Genomic DNA, 16,603 nt, shown 5'->3' with positions numbered 1-16,603 from the left:
AGAACAATATAACTTATCTATTTGAAACTTATATCTAATATTATTCCGGATTTTACTAGATACAAACGAGTTCGTACACTATATCGCATACCGATAATTTTTTTTATTTAAAAAAAAAGAAAAATTTTTTTTAAGAGGAGAAGAAAATCTCATATATCATAAAAATTATTTTTATCTTTAATTCACATCGTTTCGTTAAACATATATATTATATATCAATATTGGTGTACGAATTGGTGCACAAACTTACTTGCAATAAGATTTTTCCTATTACTCCAGATTATAACAAAGTACCTTTATATTAATTTTTTTTTTATCGTTTGATATTCATGTTTCTCATTGTGCTTTTGAAGGATTCAAAGTAAAAACTTTCACAAATGCTGTTTCATGTAGTGTTATCTATTTATGCCCCCACATGTTTCTAAACCATGGCCACCAATCAGACCCTCAATTCCGATGTTGTCACTGTAGACTTTCACAACTCCTCGTCTCCTCAGGTCGTTGCCAATCTCAACGGAAAAGACACTACTTTGAAAAGTATATTCGAACAAGACTGATAATTGGGACCCCAACTCCACGGTAATACAAAGGAAAAGAAAGAGAGACCTCTATTTGGCCATTCCACACAAACTCGTAATCAGAAAAAAAAGGGAAATTGTTATTCATATATGTATAGAGGAGAGGATCCCAAAAAAAAAAACACGGTTACCAAACAACAAGATACAACTAAATGCCAATCCACCAAGAAAAATAGAAGACTAATTACACGAAAATGAATCTTTAAATCGAGAGAAGGGGGGGGAGTCTGCCTCAAATTCTGTTGCCTGCCACGAACAACATTGATTCTGCCTCATGTCCATCATAAAATGGCAATGTATATCGTATAATGCTCCTGTATGTAGGTAGCTCCACCCTATCTATGCCTCTAAATCATCTAATCAACCAAGTCTATCTTTATCTCAATCCCACAAAATTTATATAAAAAAATGAAATCAATTAATACAAAAAAATATATATAGGTCAAGTTCTCAAACTTTAATACAAAGATGAACTATAATGCATTGCAGCACAGGACAGACCCATGTATACAGAGTCGGCGACCCTTCCTACACAGGAGGGCTGGGGCTAGTAGAAGTAGGAGGGCTGGGGCTGCTGTTGCTGCCACCGTCACCGCCGTTGTTATTGTTTTCCCATGGCTTGACCGTAAAGAGCACCACAAAGAAAATAATAAGCAGCAGTAATGTGATAGCAAAACAGGCCCATTTACGGGTGTTTTTCTGGTACACTCTAGCTGTATGCAACTGCTGTGTTCCGCCCCTAACGTACGAGTTGGCTCTGGTGACATGGCTCTCGATATTGTCCAATTGCTCGCCCTGTGCCTGGACTAACACCGCCATGTCCAAGAACACCTGGTGGAGCTCTCTCAGGTTCTTCTCCATCTCCTTGACCGCATCGTGCCTCTCTTGAATTTCATGTATAGTGTCCATAACTCTTCCCCTTCCTTGCTCTTGAATCGCTTTTTGCAAGAATGTCTCACTCTCACCTGTTATGTATTTGTCACAAATTTTTTGTTGATGTCAAAATCTCGAGTTTTGCTAATTTGCCTCAAATCTATACCAAATCAGAGAACCGATTGGGAGAATCATTTATTAATTGAAAATGAGTTTTCGTTTTGTTTTCCAATCAGTCCTATTAATCAGAGAATTTCGCCAAACAAATATCATACTAGGATTTAGAAATGGAAAAGGTAAAGATCCTGCGAGCGCAGACCTGTGGAGATGAGAAGGTCAACGGTTTTGTCATCGGGATTTTCACCGGTAACGGTGAAGTACCTCCGTTGTACGGTCTCCCTGTACTCGGAGGAGATCTGCTGCCTCAAAGTGTTGAAGCTCTCCATGGAGTCTTTGAGCTTCTTCCTGAGACCGTTCACCACGGAGGTCCTAGTACGGTCGGACGAGGAACCGGGTCCGCAGCCGGGGAGGCTGCGGTTGGCGGCGTTGGAGCGGTCAAGGGCCTCGAGCTTGACCTTGATGAGCTTGGCCTTCTTGAGGGCGAGAGAGACGTCGGCGTCCATGCGGGATCGGAGGTCCTTGACGGCCTTGGCGTTGTGGAGGGTCTGGCTCTGCTCGTGGGCGCTGCGGAGGGCCTGGTTGAGGCGTTCGAGTTCCTTGAGTTCGTCCTTGACGGACTCGACGTCCTCGAAGAACTTGTCAAGGTTGACGCCGGTGGAACCCGACGAGGCCATCTCGATGACATGGTGGTCAGGCGAGCGGTCATCACTTCGGAAGCGAGAGAAGGAGCTGGAGAAGAGGTCGTTCATCTTCTTCGCTGGTAAAGACAAAAAATAAATCTGGGAAAATATGCAAAACTTGAAGAAGAGAGTGGTACAAATCTAAGAGGGTAAGCAGTTTTTTGAGGAGGCCAGTTAGAGATGGAGAGAGCGAGATAGATAGAGGAAGAGGGTTTTAAGGAGAAAGAGGAAACAATCGAGCTAGATAGGTGGGAGAAAGGGTCTCCGTTCCGAGTGAAGGCGTTGAAATTTGAATATTGAAATGAGAAGGTTCGCCTCTCTAATTCTGGGTGGGATCAGATTTTTGTACCGTCGTGTCCAGGATACGTTCCTGGGGAAAGCGCGTTGTTGTTGGAGTCCTTGGGCTTGGAGTGTAATTGTGTAATTTCATAATAAGTATTTTTGTTGTTTTTTTTTCCCTGCTTTGAATAATCCATCCTTATTCACGACCATGTGTGCTGTGTGTTTAAATAAATAAATAAATAAATAAAGTTTTTAATTTTGATGGATTTCAATTTACCCTTCACGAAACAGGTACCAAATATCTTTACGATTCGCATTAGTTTGGAGTTATCTTGTCCGTATTACTCGCACAGTTGCACGGAAGGCGATAGAACAAAACAAACAAACAAACAAAAAACCAAGTGGATACGTTTCCAATCCGATTATAGTCTGTTCAATTAGTCTTTTTCATTCAAGTTCCAGGGTGAGATGGGGAATTCAACTTTTCACATTGAACGCGCTCATTTAGGACCCGTGTAACAGAATACTGGTTCAGTTCTACTGCTACGATGATGTTCATACTTAAAACCAACCCACTCCATTCCCCCAAAAGAAAATAATGTCATATGTTGCCTGTTGGACTACACCTGGGGGAGGTTGTTCAAGGCATTTGTCTTGTAGGATAGGATAACTCGCAAACTATGGAATAAACATGACTCACTTTATATAATAATCAAAAGCGAGAAGAGAAGATATCATCTCATGGTAGACTTACACGAGGAGCCCAAGAATTGTGTTGATGTTCAACCAGCTCTTGCTGAGAATAAATCATGCAAAAGTAATTGACAGTCATTTAAGCCAAATGTACCCACCCCTCATTTCTGTTAAATTCTTAGCTGCTCTGCAAAAAAGAAATAAAGCTCAAAATAAGAAGCATATCACAGATCAGTGGCATAGCCTTTTTTCTCAAAAAGGGAATTCATGGTACCAAATGACAATCCGGGATTGAGCAGATACAAAGGCATGATTAACAGTTTGAAAGCACTGGTGACACAAATTACACTTACAAGAACCTAGGGTAAAACATCCACCTAAATTGGGAATTCTTGCAATGACATGAGTCAAGTCTCAGTTGGACAGAGACATATAATTTCCAATCAAATTCTCTAATAAAGATGCAGAAGCAGAAGGGTCTGAGAGCATCTCAACGAAGGACAGGCCGTTCTTGAGGCAAGCTTCTTCAACGAGAGGGGTAGAGAGCACCATGAAACCGGAGTGCTCTCCTCCAATTCCATTATGCCATGTAGCGTGTTCACCGGATCCATTCCTTCTACTCCTGTTGCCTAATTGCTCAAGTTTCAACGGTGAGGGCGAGCTTCTGCAAGGCATCAATGGCGGCACAGAATAATTCGCTGGGCTTATGACTCGGATTGCTGGGTTCGAAGGAGTGTAGCGGACAGCTGCTCGGATCTCTGGAGACAATGCTCGCTGGGCGTAAAAGCCCAAAGCTCGCTGTTTTTGATTGTGAATATCTATTCATTCTTTTTGTTTTTTTGTCCCTCTCTCTTTCTCTCTCTCTCTCTGTCGAAGTGTGAGAATGAGAGGGATTATGTTGGGCTGTGGGAGAGTCGGACTATCGACAGGCCTAGTGGGATCTGTCGTTGGAAAGGCCATGAGATTGTGGGCTCTTATCGTTTCCGCAACCTCTTATTCGGTAATTAATGTCATCCTGTTAGAAAAAATGGAGTCCATCGCTAAATGACATATATATAGGATGCTGGCCGGTCCATATGTTTGTTATAAATGTCTCCGCACTCATTCGGTGCTAACTGCTGCTGCTACCACTTCCTTTCTAAACTGCTTTTCCTTGTGCCGCGACTCTCAGTCTCTTCTCGGCTTCAAATCTCTACTCGTTCCATGTCTCACCGGCCCAATTTCCAAGGCGGTCGCCGGGGAGGCCCCAACTCCGGTAGAAGAGGTGGAGGCCGCCGTGGAGGTGGCGGAGGAGGCCGCGGTGGGGGACGCGGGGAGCAGCGGTGGTGGGATCCTGTCTGGCGAGCTGAGCGCCTGAGACAGAATCAGGCCGAGGTAGCCTTATTGGATTATGTTAATACGATATATATGATCTTTTTCCCTTTTTTTTGGGTTTGTTTGTTTACACGAGTTCATTTTCGCTATGGCTGAAGCAAAGTTATTGTCTTCTTTGTCACCGCTGTTTGCTTGCCAAGAAATCGGCAATGGAAAGGATTGAAAGTATTAAGCTTATGTCTTATGTTAGGAAATTTTTAACAAATTAAATGGAGATACATGATTAAATTTAACCTAGCAAAGGATAGACAGTGTACCAATTAGAAAAGGTTTTTCTTTTATTTTTTTGGACTCAGAATAATTTCGAGGAAAGTTGTTAACACCGAAACATTTTCAAGTTAAATCTATTTGGTGCAGATTATTTCATATTGTTTTTCTTTTTCGGGGATAGGATTGAAAATGATTTTAATATGCAGATGGAAGTTCTTGATGAGAATGAATGGTGGAGTAAGATGGAGCAGATGAAAAGAGGAGGGGAGCAGGAGATGATAATTAAGCATAATTACAGTCGTGCGGACCAGCAAACCCTATCTGACATGGCTTATCAGCTGGGGCTTTACTTGTGAGTGCCTGTAAATACTCAGCACCAAAAGGGTTTAAAACTACATCCAGTGGTAGCATTAAGACACTTGTGGCAATGTTCATGCGTGTCAGCTAATTGTGCATTAGGCTCTGAAACATGTAGTTTGATTAAATTTGCATAATTAATTTCTGTGAGCTATGCGATGTGTAATGGCTGGTTTGCTTTGATGTTATAAGCACTAAAACTTAATTTGTTCTTTGGCATGAGAATGACTCACTCTCGTGTCATAGCCATGTGAATCTATTTAGGACATGACAGGTAAATTTTGTAACTTTAGTCTTGCTTTATGTTCATAAGTAGATCAAAGATCGGACTTCTCTATTAATAGATATTATTTTGTATAATTTAGTGTGAAAAAGTGGAAAATATTAGTTAGAAGTGATGATTCTGATATGTAATTTCCCTAAACAGAATTGATGTTATGTATGGGATTCTAGATCAAAAGGTAAGACTCAAAAATGAGTGAGACATGGGATGATGAGTCTATCTTGCTATTAGTATGATTTTTTATAATTATAACCTAGCAAAATTGACCTAGGCAATCTAATGTGATTCTTATTACCTTGCTGTAAATATGATGAATTTATGGCATCTGTAGTCAGACTTGAAATATTATTTCTTTCAAATTGTTGAGGGTTTCAACTTGATTATGTTTTATTTTACATTAAAAAATAAATTTTTAAATGTTGTGCCTCTCTGTGCTTTTCTAATGAAATATATATTACCTATAAAAGAAATAAATAAACTTTTGAAGCCTCATCTTACATTTTTTCCTTATGAATTTGTACTTGTGGAAAGATAGCCATGCATACAATAAAGGGAAGGCTCTTGTTGTCAGCAAAGTTCCATTGCCAGATTACAGGGCAGATCTTGATGAACGTCATGGATCCACACAGAAAGAGGTACAATTGATCTCCACCATCTGTATATATGAAGTCTGTGTATTGGGTTTAAGAATATTGGCCTTTCTGCAGATCCGAATGTCCTCAGATATTGAGAGGAGAGTTGGCAGTCTTTTGAATAGTTCAGAGTCTCAGCAGGCAGTGCCTGTTAATGATTCTTCTGGGACACCTGCTCGAGCTAGCAATAAATCATCAGCTGGTGGTAATGTAAGAAAATCTGACTCCTTGTTGGATATGGATTCTGCTAAGGAGAAGCTCAGTCTCGAACTTAAGCAAAGGCAGGAAAACATGAAGGTAATTATTCCAATTTTCTCAACTTACGACATTATTTTATAATGTCGTGTGCACCAATAACAAATTGCTCTCGTTATTTACTTTATTTTGTAAGTGTATTGCAAAGTCAAGTATTGTTCATGGTGTGTACTGCCTACATGCAGGCAAGTAATTCTTTAAGGGCAATGCAATCATTCAGAGAAAAGCTTCCTGCATTCAAAGTGAAATCTGAGTTTCTGAAGGCTGTTGCAGAAAACCAGGTCTGGTTTTGCATATTGGTTGTTTTTGCTGCTAGCCATGCTTTAAAAGTTCCGATAGCATTTTCATATTTCTTTGTGTGTGTGTGTATTGTGGGGGGAAGAGGGGGGAGAGAGAGAGAGAGAGAGAGAGGCAATCCTTGACCCATTGTCTACTAGAAGTATCAATGAATGCAGTGTCTTTATGCTGCCTATTCTTGATGAGCTACATGTATCCTGAGGTTGCATGTTAACAATTTATGATGGTTGTTAGTTTGGGTGGTAGAGGTTGCATGTTAACAATTCATAATATAGTGGGGTTAGTTTGGGTGATTCCAAGAAGGGTGATTGATTTACTAGCAAGTTGGAGAGGCCTCCAAGGTAACTTTCACATTGCAGTAATCTGAAAGATGGTCCCAATTTGCTTATGGTGGTGCATTTGGAGGGAGAGAAATGGAAGTTGCTTCGAGGATGGCAAACAGACAAAGCTTAGAATGTTTTTTCTTAATATTTTATTCCATTGGTCTATTGTAATAGATTTTAATGGCATGAATATTCACGACTTTCTAGTATCTCTAGACAATCATGCATAGGTGTTGCTCTTGTATACTTTCCATGTACTTAGGCTATGCCTACTTTTCTTGTCAATAAAATTCTTGTTTACCAATTAAAAAAAATGTTTCTTTAGGGGATGTCTCTAGAAATTCATTGATTCCCTTGAATATTAGAGTAATAATCAATCCACAACTTATTTCCTCGGTTTCTGTTATCCAGAGTCACTTCTTGTATTTTCAAGTTTTCCCTGATTTTTTTGGTTTTATTTGCACCATAGGTATTGGTAGTTTCAGGGGAGACAGGCTGTGGCAAAACAACTCAGCTCCCTCAGTTTATTCTAGAAGATGAAATATCCTGTCTGCGTGGTGCTGATTGCAGCATAATGTGCACCCAACCCCGTCGTATATCAGCTATTTCTGTTGCAGCTCGTATAGCTTCTGAAAGGGGGGAGAGTCTTGGCGAAACTGTTGGCTATCAGATCCGCCTAGAAGCAAAGCGCTCTGCTCAAACACGGTTGCTATTTTGTACCACTGGAGTATTACTTCGACAGTTGGTAATGTGATATTTATCAACTGCTTCTAGCTGCTGTTTGGACCTTTGTTTGGTCTCACCTAGATTTTCTTTTCTCAACTTGTGTATATATATATCTTGGTTTTCATCTGGACTGTGAAATTACTTGGAAAGTAGCTTGATTCGATAATTATTCTCAACTTAAGATATCAAGCCTGGAGAAGAGCAAACTGATGGTTTTCCGAGTGTTCACTGGTGAAATGTCACCTGTGTAGTGCATACAAGCCAAATAGGGCCACATGTTGGTGGACAACTTTTTTGATAAATAAATAAAAAATTTGTCCAAAAACACATTTAGCTTTATTTGGACAACTAAAAGTATCATCCCACCAAAAAATAAAATGAAAAAAAAGGATTTAATGCCATGATGTCTCATTTTTGTCAAAGCATGGTAAGCCTTTGATTCTCGTCTCTTCCAGGACATTGTCATATTCTTTCACATTTGATGTTGGACTGCAGGTTCAGGATCCAGAGTTAACTGGTGTGAGCCATCTGCTAGTGGATGAAATCCATGAAAGAGGCATGAATGAAGACTTTTTATTAATAATTCTGCATGACCTTCTTCCTCGCCGTCCAGATTTACGTCTTATTCTAATGAGTGCTACCATCAATGCCGACTTGTTCTCCAAATATTTTGGGAATGCCCCAATTATACATATACCGGTATTTATTATTTACCTTTATAGTGTTGAAAGATCAATCATCAAGGTTGCTGAAAATTTATTGTGCGAACTCATCATTTTTCTTTCTCAAAATGGCAGGGATTGACTTTCCCTGTGGCTGAGTTTTTCCTAGAGGATGTGTTGGAGAAAACTCATTATAATATCAAGTCAGAGTTTGACAACGTTGAAGGGAATTCGAGGAGAAGGAGACAGCAAGATTCTAAGAAGGATCCTTTAATGGAATTATTTGAGGCATACTTGCATTCTCAGCTCCCTCATTCTCTTTCTTTTCTTTTTTTGTTTCCCCATATCCACTGAGATTTATGTTAGATGTCATTTTTTGCATCTAAGTTTAGCTTCCGATTACTTCATAGTCCTTGAAATGCAAATTTGCAATGGATAGGTACATACTGTATGTATTAACAACTTGACACTGTGTCCTTGTTGAATTTAGAAAGTAGATTACTGATAAGAAAATTTTATGATGGCTGCATAAATTGAGATATAAAGAAGACAGGATAAGGCTTCTGGCCATCAATTCTCTAGGCAACTCTTTTGTTTTTGTTTAGTTTTGGACCTTAAAGGAAACACCGAAAACCAGAAATTCTCTTGTCTGCTATATTCTTTTTTTTTTTTTTTTTTTTATATATATAAGTAATCAAAGTGTATTAATAAAAGAATAGGCAAAGCCATGTGTAGTACAAAGAAAGCCCTAGCTATATTCTTGGTATCTGAAACTGCTGGACATTTCATTGTGTGTAGAAACTGTCGTTAATCTACAATGTTTGGCCCATATCTCTAGTACTATTTTTTTTCTCATGTATCTCAATTCTGCTTTATGAGCATTTGGACATTTTCTAGGAAGTATATGCCGAATTACTCATTACAATATCCTGAAATGTGTCATACAGGAATTTCTGCTATAATTTCATATCATACTCACCATAATATCGTTGTGTTCCATGCAGGATGTTAATATTGATTCTTACTACAAAAATTTTAGTACATCTACAAGAAAGTCTCTTGAAGCTTGGTCTGGTTCACAGCTTGATTTGAGCCTGGTATATACTTTCGGTTATCCATTAACCAATGAAAAGAATTTTCTTTATCAATAGCTTGGAATTTTTTTCTTGCTCAAAAGAATTAGCATAGTGTATCTGATTTTCTGCTTAGGATTGTTTTTTTTTTCCCTTTTGATGGATGTTCTTTTGCTCAATTTTGTCGCTCCTTCCCATCAATAATTTTTCTAGATAATTTCTGTATTTTGTCAGGAGATTAATAAGAAATGTAATACATACAGGACGAGAGGTGTTATCATCCCAACAAAAAACAGAAAGATGTTTAAGAATTGCTCAGCCATCTGTCCCCCTTTCTTGGACATCCAACATAATTTAATGAACCAAATTTCATAGGAAGTATATTTCTACTAACATTTGACCTGCAACCAATGGCGGATCTGGGGCTTCCTGGTCCCCTATGATACTTGGCACAAAGCGTAAAACAGATTATAAAACACAGCTACTCTGTTATTCACTGATATGCCCCAACCTAACCAGCATGTGTAATGATGATACAACATTCAAATTTACGTTTAAGTGGCACTTCCCCTTTTGGTAAAAAAGACTCAGCTCGCTTTTTATATATTGTTGCTTGGATGGGGTACTTTCCTGTATAGGTTTTTTCCTCCCATTCTAAAGATAAGATATTTCTATCACTAATTTCTTCTGTGCAATTTCATTTGTTATTTATTATATATATTTCCTGTCTCCAAGTAAAAATAGGATTTTTTTCATGATCATGATCATTGTCATTGGTATTTCATTATAGGTGGAAGCAACAATTGAATATATTTGTCGCCATGAAGGTGATGGAGCTATTCTTGTATTCCTTACGGGCTGGGATGACATTTCCAAGTTACTTGACAAAGTTAAAGGAAACAGCTTCCTTGGTGATCCCAGCAAGTTTCTCGTCCTTCCCCTCCATGGTTCAATGCCCACCCTTAATCAACGTGAGATATTTGATCGCCCTCCCCCTAACAAGAGGCAAGCACACTTTCTAAGTTCTATCTTTTTTATTGTTATGATTAACTCATTATCTTTTTAGATGTTTAGCTTTTTCCAGTTGTTATTGGAAATATCTGTTTCTTTTTTATATGTTACGCAATTTTATCAAAACATGCAAAGGTTGCAACCCAAGTACATAGGAAGAACAAGAAAGGATACAACCAACTAGCAAGGCAAATAAAAAGGCGAAAAGTCTTCGAAAACTACAAGGCTAGATAATTGGGAGCTATTTTGAGCAGCTAACCAAACATAAAGGGAGTTGAATATTGTGGAATATCAATTTCTTAATTTTCTATCAGCATGATAGTGCATATATGGACTATATAGCTCAATTATTGCTTTCTTGCCGTGCATAGTTTTCATAAATTAAAAGGACCTATGCAAAAGTAATGACACTGCAGTCGTGCAGCTATAGTGTCTTTTTCAATTCATTAACTCCTCCCACACAAATGAGCATAAATTGACATTTTTTGCTTACTCACAGTGTCATATAATTGTCGAAGTGTGAGAATGATGGGTCTTTATGGTACCCTGGACGTTATAGTTTATTCACAAGAATACTCGGTTTCTCCTTGTATTAACAGTATAGTGTCAATTGGAACACGACCAAGCTTGTGTCTCACTTTTCACGAACAACTTCAAACTTCTTGCCATTTTTTTCCCAGATTCCATATAATTTTTTGCGAGAAATTTTATATATCCTTCATCTACTATTGTAGGAAAATTGTGCTGGCAACAAATATTGCAGAGAGTAGTATCACTATAGATGATGTTGTGCATGTCATAGACTGTGGAAAGGCAAAGGAAACTAGTTATGATGCTCTGAACAAACTGGCTTGTCTGTTACCATCGTGGATATCTAAGGCTTCTGCGCATCAGGTATACTGTTAGTGCCACAAAAGTGTAATAGCCAATGGGAGGTTCGCTTGAGGAAAAAAAAATGTTTCTCCACCTTATATAAGCTTAACTGATCTGTTGCTTAATTGGAAATCTCCTCTTTTCTCCCTCTCTTTTTCTTGTGACCATGGTGAGATAACTTCAGAGAAGAGGTCGTGCTGGCCGTGTGCAACCTGGAATTTGTTATAGACTGTATCCAAAAATGATCCATGATGCAATGCTTCAGTATCAGTTACCTGAAATTCTCAGAACACCTTTGCAAGAGCTCTGCCTGCATATCAAAAGTTTGCAGCTTGGAACTGTTGGATCATTTTTGGCAAAAGCACTTCAGCCACCAGATACTCTTGCTGTGCAAAATGCAATTGAACTTCTTAAAACAATTGGAGCCGTAGATGATATGGAGGAGCTTACGCCACTTGGTTTGTAACATTGGATACAAGTTCTCTATTTGATATCAGCTTTAGGATGTTGGCTGTAATCTTAATCATTTATTTTAACAGGTCGCCATCTTTGCACTCTACCGTTGGACCCAAATATTGGGAAGATGCTTCTTATGGGATCTATCTTTCAATGCCTCAATCCTGCCTTAACAATTGCAGCTGCTCTTGCACATCGTGACCCATTTATCCTACCAATAAATAGGAAAGAGGAAGCTGATGCAGCAAAAAGATCCTTTGCTGGTGATTCTTGCAGGTTGGTCATTAACCCGAGCCATTCTGCTCCTTTTCCTTTGTAGAGTTGTTTTGAGGTTTCCCTTGATTCCGTTACTAATTCTTTAACTTTACCACTTTTTGTATGCAGTGACCACATAGCACTTCTTAAAGCTTTTGAAGGATGGAAGGATGCAAAACGTAATGGAAAGGAAAGAGCATTCTGTTGGGATAACTTCTTATCCCCAGTAACCTTGCAGATGATGGAGGATATGAGAATGCAGTTTCTTGATCTATTATCTGACATTGGTTTTGTAGACAAATCAAGGGGTCCTAATGTGAGCCCCTATGGTTTTTAATTTAGTATTCCTTCACCCTCCCCACTTTGTTCATTTATTTATTTATGTATTTTTTAGTACTTGCACAATTTCATTTGGAGAGATTTCTCATCGACTGATTTGTGTCTTGTGAACTAGTGTTGCTTTCTTTCCTTTCCCGACGAAATGATTCGAGATCTGTACTGCATTTCAATCCAAAGAAGGATTTGCTGGATTTAATAGCTGTCATATGTTTGTGCAGGCTTACAATCAATACAGCCATGATTTAGAGATGGTCTGTGCAATCCTTTGTGCTGGACTGTACCCAAACGTAGTGCAGTGCAAAAGAAGAGGAAAGCGAACGGCATTCTACACTAAAGAAGTTGGGAAAGTTGACATCCATCCTGCATCTGTCAATGCAGGGGTTCATCAGTTCCCTCTGCCTTACATGGTTTACAGTGAAAAAGTGAAAACGACCGGTATCTATGTCCGTGATTCCACAAATATATCAGATTATGCTCTACTTCTTTTCGGTGGTAATCTCATCCCTAGCAAAACTGGGGAGGGCATTGAGATGCTTGGTGGTTACCTACATTTCTCTGCATCGAAGAGTGTTCTGGAGTTAATACGGGTACATTTTGTCTCTCGAGATTTTTTGTTTGAATGCCTCTTCAAATGAAGTTCTCTTTCATTTTCTTTCTCTATTTCTTTCTCTTTCCATGACTTTGATGAAGTGAATATGTAATGGGTTTTTGCAGAAATTGCGTGGGGAACTCGATAAGCTTCTGAATAAAAAGATCGAGGAACCAGGATTTGACATTTCTATGGAAGGAAAAGGTGTGGTTGCTGCTGCGGTTGAATTATTGCACAGTCACAACGTTCGATACTAAAATTTGGATCTTTTTCCAAAACTAACACCATTAAATCTAAGTCGTCGTCTTCTTCTTCTTCTTCTTCTTTTCTTCTAGAATTAGAAAGTCCAATGCAACATAAAAGGCAGATTCTGCCGTTGATATTTTTGGGCATCCGGATATATTTGATTTAGTTTGGCCGCTGTGATACCGAGTCTTTTTATTTTTTGGTTTATGTACACAAGATTACGTGGAACATGTTTTAGTGATCTCCGTTTGTATTATCTATAATATTTATACAGGTTGCAAGATTTTCAGTACTCGGTTTGCATGGTCACAGACATGAACAGACCTAAAGAAAAAAAGGGAAAACTAATATGACAAGTAACTAGCGGCCACAAAAAGAGTAACTACCACCTCTTTCCGTTTTCAATCTAAAAACCCATCGGCATCATATGATGTTTGAGTGCTCGTTTTAACATTTTGGAATATTATTTTGTGAATAGCAGTAAAATAATTTGAGTAAAAATATTTGAGCAAGTTTTGAAAAATGAGAAGAAAATTGAATAAAAGTATTATAAAGTTAAAAAATTGTTTGAATGTGATTTTTGTTTTGAAGTTTGTAAAAATTGTATTGAATTTTGTGTTCTATTTTAAAGTTCATAAAAGTTATATTAGCTTTTGTGTTTAGATAATGATTAGATGAAAAAAATTAAAAATTTAAAGTTAAAAAGTGTTTGTGTTAAGAGTTATATATGTTTGGAAATGAAAATTGCGTTGGTTTCAAGGTTGGCATGCTCACTATTTTCTAACTTCACGATCCAAGAAGCCCATGATCCTAGAGATTCTTTGCGTGTATATATATATATCTACCGATTTCAATTAGGCATTCCTTCGTAAATCGCAAGGAACTTATAATCCACGTGTTCTTGCACGGAATTATAAAATGTCAGCTAAAAATGAAATTAGAAAATATGAGCTTCCCTTTAGTTTATGAAAGAATCAAGCACAAGGGAAAATACTGAAGACAAGAAAAAGAAATAAATCAAGGAAAAATGAATTAATTACAATAATGCAACGATCGACGTGGTGCCCAAAACTTGTTTTGCTTTTACTACATGAATAAGGTTCAAAACATTCTTTAAAAAAAAAAATGCATGATTGATTCGATATGATAATTAATTAGATTGATCACCTGAGTGATGACGATCATCTCATGCAAGATTCAGCTAATGTTAGCTGTAGTATTCCTCCCCTACAAATCTTTAGAATTTTCTTCAGATGATGAACACCAAGGAGATCGTAAAAGAGAGAGGTTGGTGGATATTAATTAAAGGTGATCTATGTATAAAGCTTATATAATAATTTCCTAAATAATGTTATTAGTAATTAATTTTTTAGGATCTTTTCTTGAGCATTATTTTAGGATTATATATATCAAGGATTGATGCCGTGATGTCATTTGATTCTTTGTAGCTAGCAGTACTACTGGATCTATTCCAAAAACCGAATACCAACTCCAGAACTTGAGTTTTATTAGAGATCAGGACATAAAACCTGTGCGATTGGAGGATGAGAATCAAGAAGAACTCGAGGGAAACCCTATCAAGCGATCTAATGCATGTCTGCCTGTGGAAGAAACTTAAAAATGAGCCTCTCGATCTAGGCCATTAATTAATTGTTTCCACTGTGCACCGACTCCTTGCATCAACCTACGGGGCTGCGACACACTATCTGTCGTCCTCAAGTACGGCACCATCAAATCACAATTTGTCGTGCACTTTCATTTTGTTAAGATATAAAATAATAAAATCTACCTCTTCTCATCAGTTTAAATTTTTGAGATAAGTAGTGATTTTACATGGTATCAGAGCAGAGATCCTGAGTTCGAACCCTGACTCTACACTCTAATATCCCATTTAATTAAATATTCTACTTGTTGGGTCTACTCATTAAGGAAAAGTTTGACCTACAAGTAAGGGAGAGTGTTAAGATATTAAATAATAAAATCTACCTCTTCCCATCAGCTTAAACTTTTGGGACAAGTGATGATTTCACACATTTGCATGGGGCGCGCGCGCATTAGCATGATTTCCAAGATGCCCTTGAACAAGTTTAAACCCAATATTATTCATGTTCATTGGGGTATGCACAAACGTTCCCAATAACCCATATTACTTTGTTGGCACCACTGTATTCTCTCCGACTGACCCACATCTCCTCCCAGCGCCCATATTACTTTGAGGGCTTAATTTTGATAAAGCATGTGCAGTCTAAGGCAAATGATCATGGAGAGAGGATGGGAACTAAACATCGATATATCTTCAAATTGTCCCCGGTGTGGTTCTTGTAACACAAAATTTTGCTACTACAACAACTACAGCTTGACACAACCAAGGTACTTTTGCAAGGGCTGCATGCAGAATGTATTGGACAAAAGGCGGATCCCTCAGGAATGTACCCGTTGGTGGTGGCTGCAGAAAAAACAGAAGGGGAAAGTCCTTATATATTAAGGCTATCCACTGATGGTGTCCAGTCAAGAAGTTTGGCTCATGGGAATCTCCCAAATGGCTCATTGGGTCATTCGTATGGGGCCGAAGGGAGTTCCTCGTTTGAGTCCACTAGCTCGATCGTCAATGAAGCCTGCTGGTTCACAGATTGATCTTGCACTTGTTTATGCAAATTTTTTGAATCAACAGCCTGATTCCAAGACGACAGGGTTCGAGTTGCCTGAATTGCCTGATTCAAGTTTGGAGTCTTTGAGTGTGTCAAACACATGAGAGCACTTCATGAGCTCGAACATAACCAACGAATTGGTGGAAGAAAGTGATTTCTTTGGACGCCACACTCTTTCCGAACGCTCTGTGGATAGTTGTCCAAGTTAATTCCAATTATAAGTGGATGTACTTTTGTGGATCGATCGGACTCCATTCGGAAGCATCAAGATAGAGCTGAACAATCTGCAAGGTATGACACAAGCAATATTTGTGGCATGGGTTGCGGCCACCATTGCCATTGCTAGGCGAAGACATAACTTCTCAAGAAGTAGTACGGTCGATCTCTCAAATATCATACCTTCCAAGCAACAATAGTTACAATACTGCTGCCAGGGCTTGGAGCAGAAGCACAGTATCCAAATTCATTGATTTCTAATTGGTGCCCCTTCGATTTGTCAAGTGGTGATATGTTATGAACCCAATTAAATTGGGTCGGAGTACTTGATCATGGGCCTCCAAATTAGTTTTTACTTTTATTGTATTTGAGTTGTTCGACAGTATCATCCATCGATCGAACTTAAAAGCTTAAACCATAAGGTTTGGATGCGATTTAATTTGTGACTAACAATTCTACATGAAGTTTCCCATAAAAAAGAATTAATTGCATATGCAGTAATATTGAAGTTATTTTATCTCTCATGATTTTCACTCAAAAGTCATGATCAAG

General features: G+C 38.3%; 3 protein-coding genes across 4 annotated transcripts; 2 read left to right on the top strand and 1 right to left on the bottom strand.

Moving 5' to 3' along the window:
- Positions 1-640: 640 nt before the first annotated feature.
- LOC108982862 (syntaxin-121-like) lies at positions 641-2,615 on the bottom strand. The gene is made up of 2 exons (XM_018954330.2): positions 1,771-2,615; positions 641-1,543 (listed from the first exon to the last, which is right to left on the bottom strand). Exons 1-2 carry the CDS (start codon positions 2,318-2,320, stop codon positions 1,107-1,109), a joined length of 987 nt encoding a protein of 328 aa, XP_018809875.1. The 5' UTR covers positions 2,321-2,615; the 3' UTR covers positions 641-1,106.
- A 1,591-nt stretch (positions 2,616-4,206) lies between these two features.
- Positions 4,207-13,479, top strand: LOC108982861 (DExH-box ATP-dependent RNA helicase DExH1). Of its 2 annotated transcripts, XM_018954327.2 has the most exons (16): positions 4,207-4,600; positions 5,017-5,162; positions 5,986-6,085; positions 6,158-6,379; positions 6,523-6,618; positions 7,427-7,702; positions 8,179-8,382; positions 8,481-8,633; positions 9,350-9,442; positions 10,209-10,423; positions 11,164-11,323; positions 11,487-11,760; positions 11,842-12,034; positions 12,143-12,329; positions 12,571-12,939; positions 13,067-13,479. In XM_018954327.2, exons 1-16 carry the CDS (start codon positions 4,316-4,318, stop codon positions 13,196-13,198), a joined length of 3,105 nt encoding a protein of 1,034 aa, XP_018809872.1. In that variant the 5' UTR covers positions 4,207-4,315; the 3' UTR covers positions 13,199-13,479. The 2 variants fall into 2 exon arrangements, with proteins under 2 accessions (XP_018809872.1, XP_018809874.1); XM_018954329.2 differs by lacking the exon at positions 4,207-4,600 and having other exon boundaries at positions 5,057-5,162; positions 5,982-6,085.
- Positions 13,480-15,447: 1,968 nt separating this feature from the next.
- Positions 15,448-15,939, top strand: LOC108982856 (dof zinc finger protein DOF3.5-like). Its single transcript, XM_035688262.1, is given in 4 exon segments — positions 15,448-15,576; positions 15,578-15,676; positions 15,678-15,788; positions 15,790-15,939. Coding segments are annotated over 4 exon segments (489 nt in total).
- Positions 15,940-16,603: the final 664 nt, after the last annotated feature.

This window comes from Juglans regia, chromosome 3 (genome assembly GCF_001411555.2).
Source record: "Juglans regia cultivar Chandler chromosome 3, Walnut 2.0, whole genome shotgun sequence".
NCBI classification, from domain to species: domain Eukaryota; kingdom Viridiplantae; phylum Streptophyta; class Magnoliopsida; order Fagales; family Juglandaceae; genus Juglans; species Juglans regia.
The sequence above is the reverse complement of the archived record's forward strand: the minus strand, read 5'-3'. Positions and strand labels throughout refer to the sequence as shown.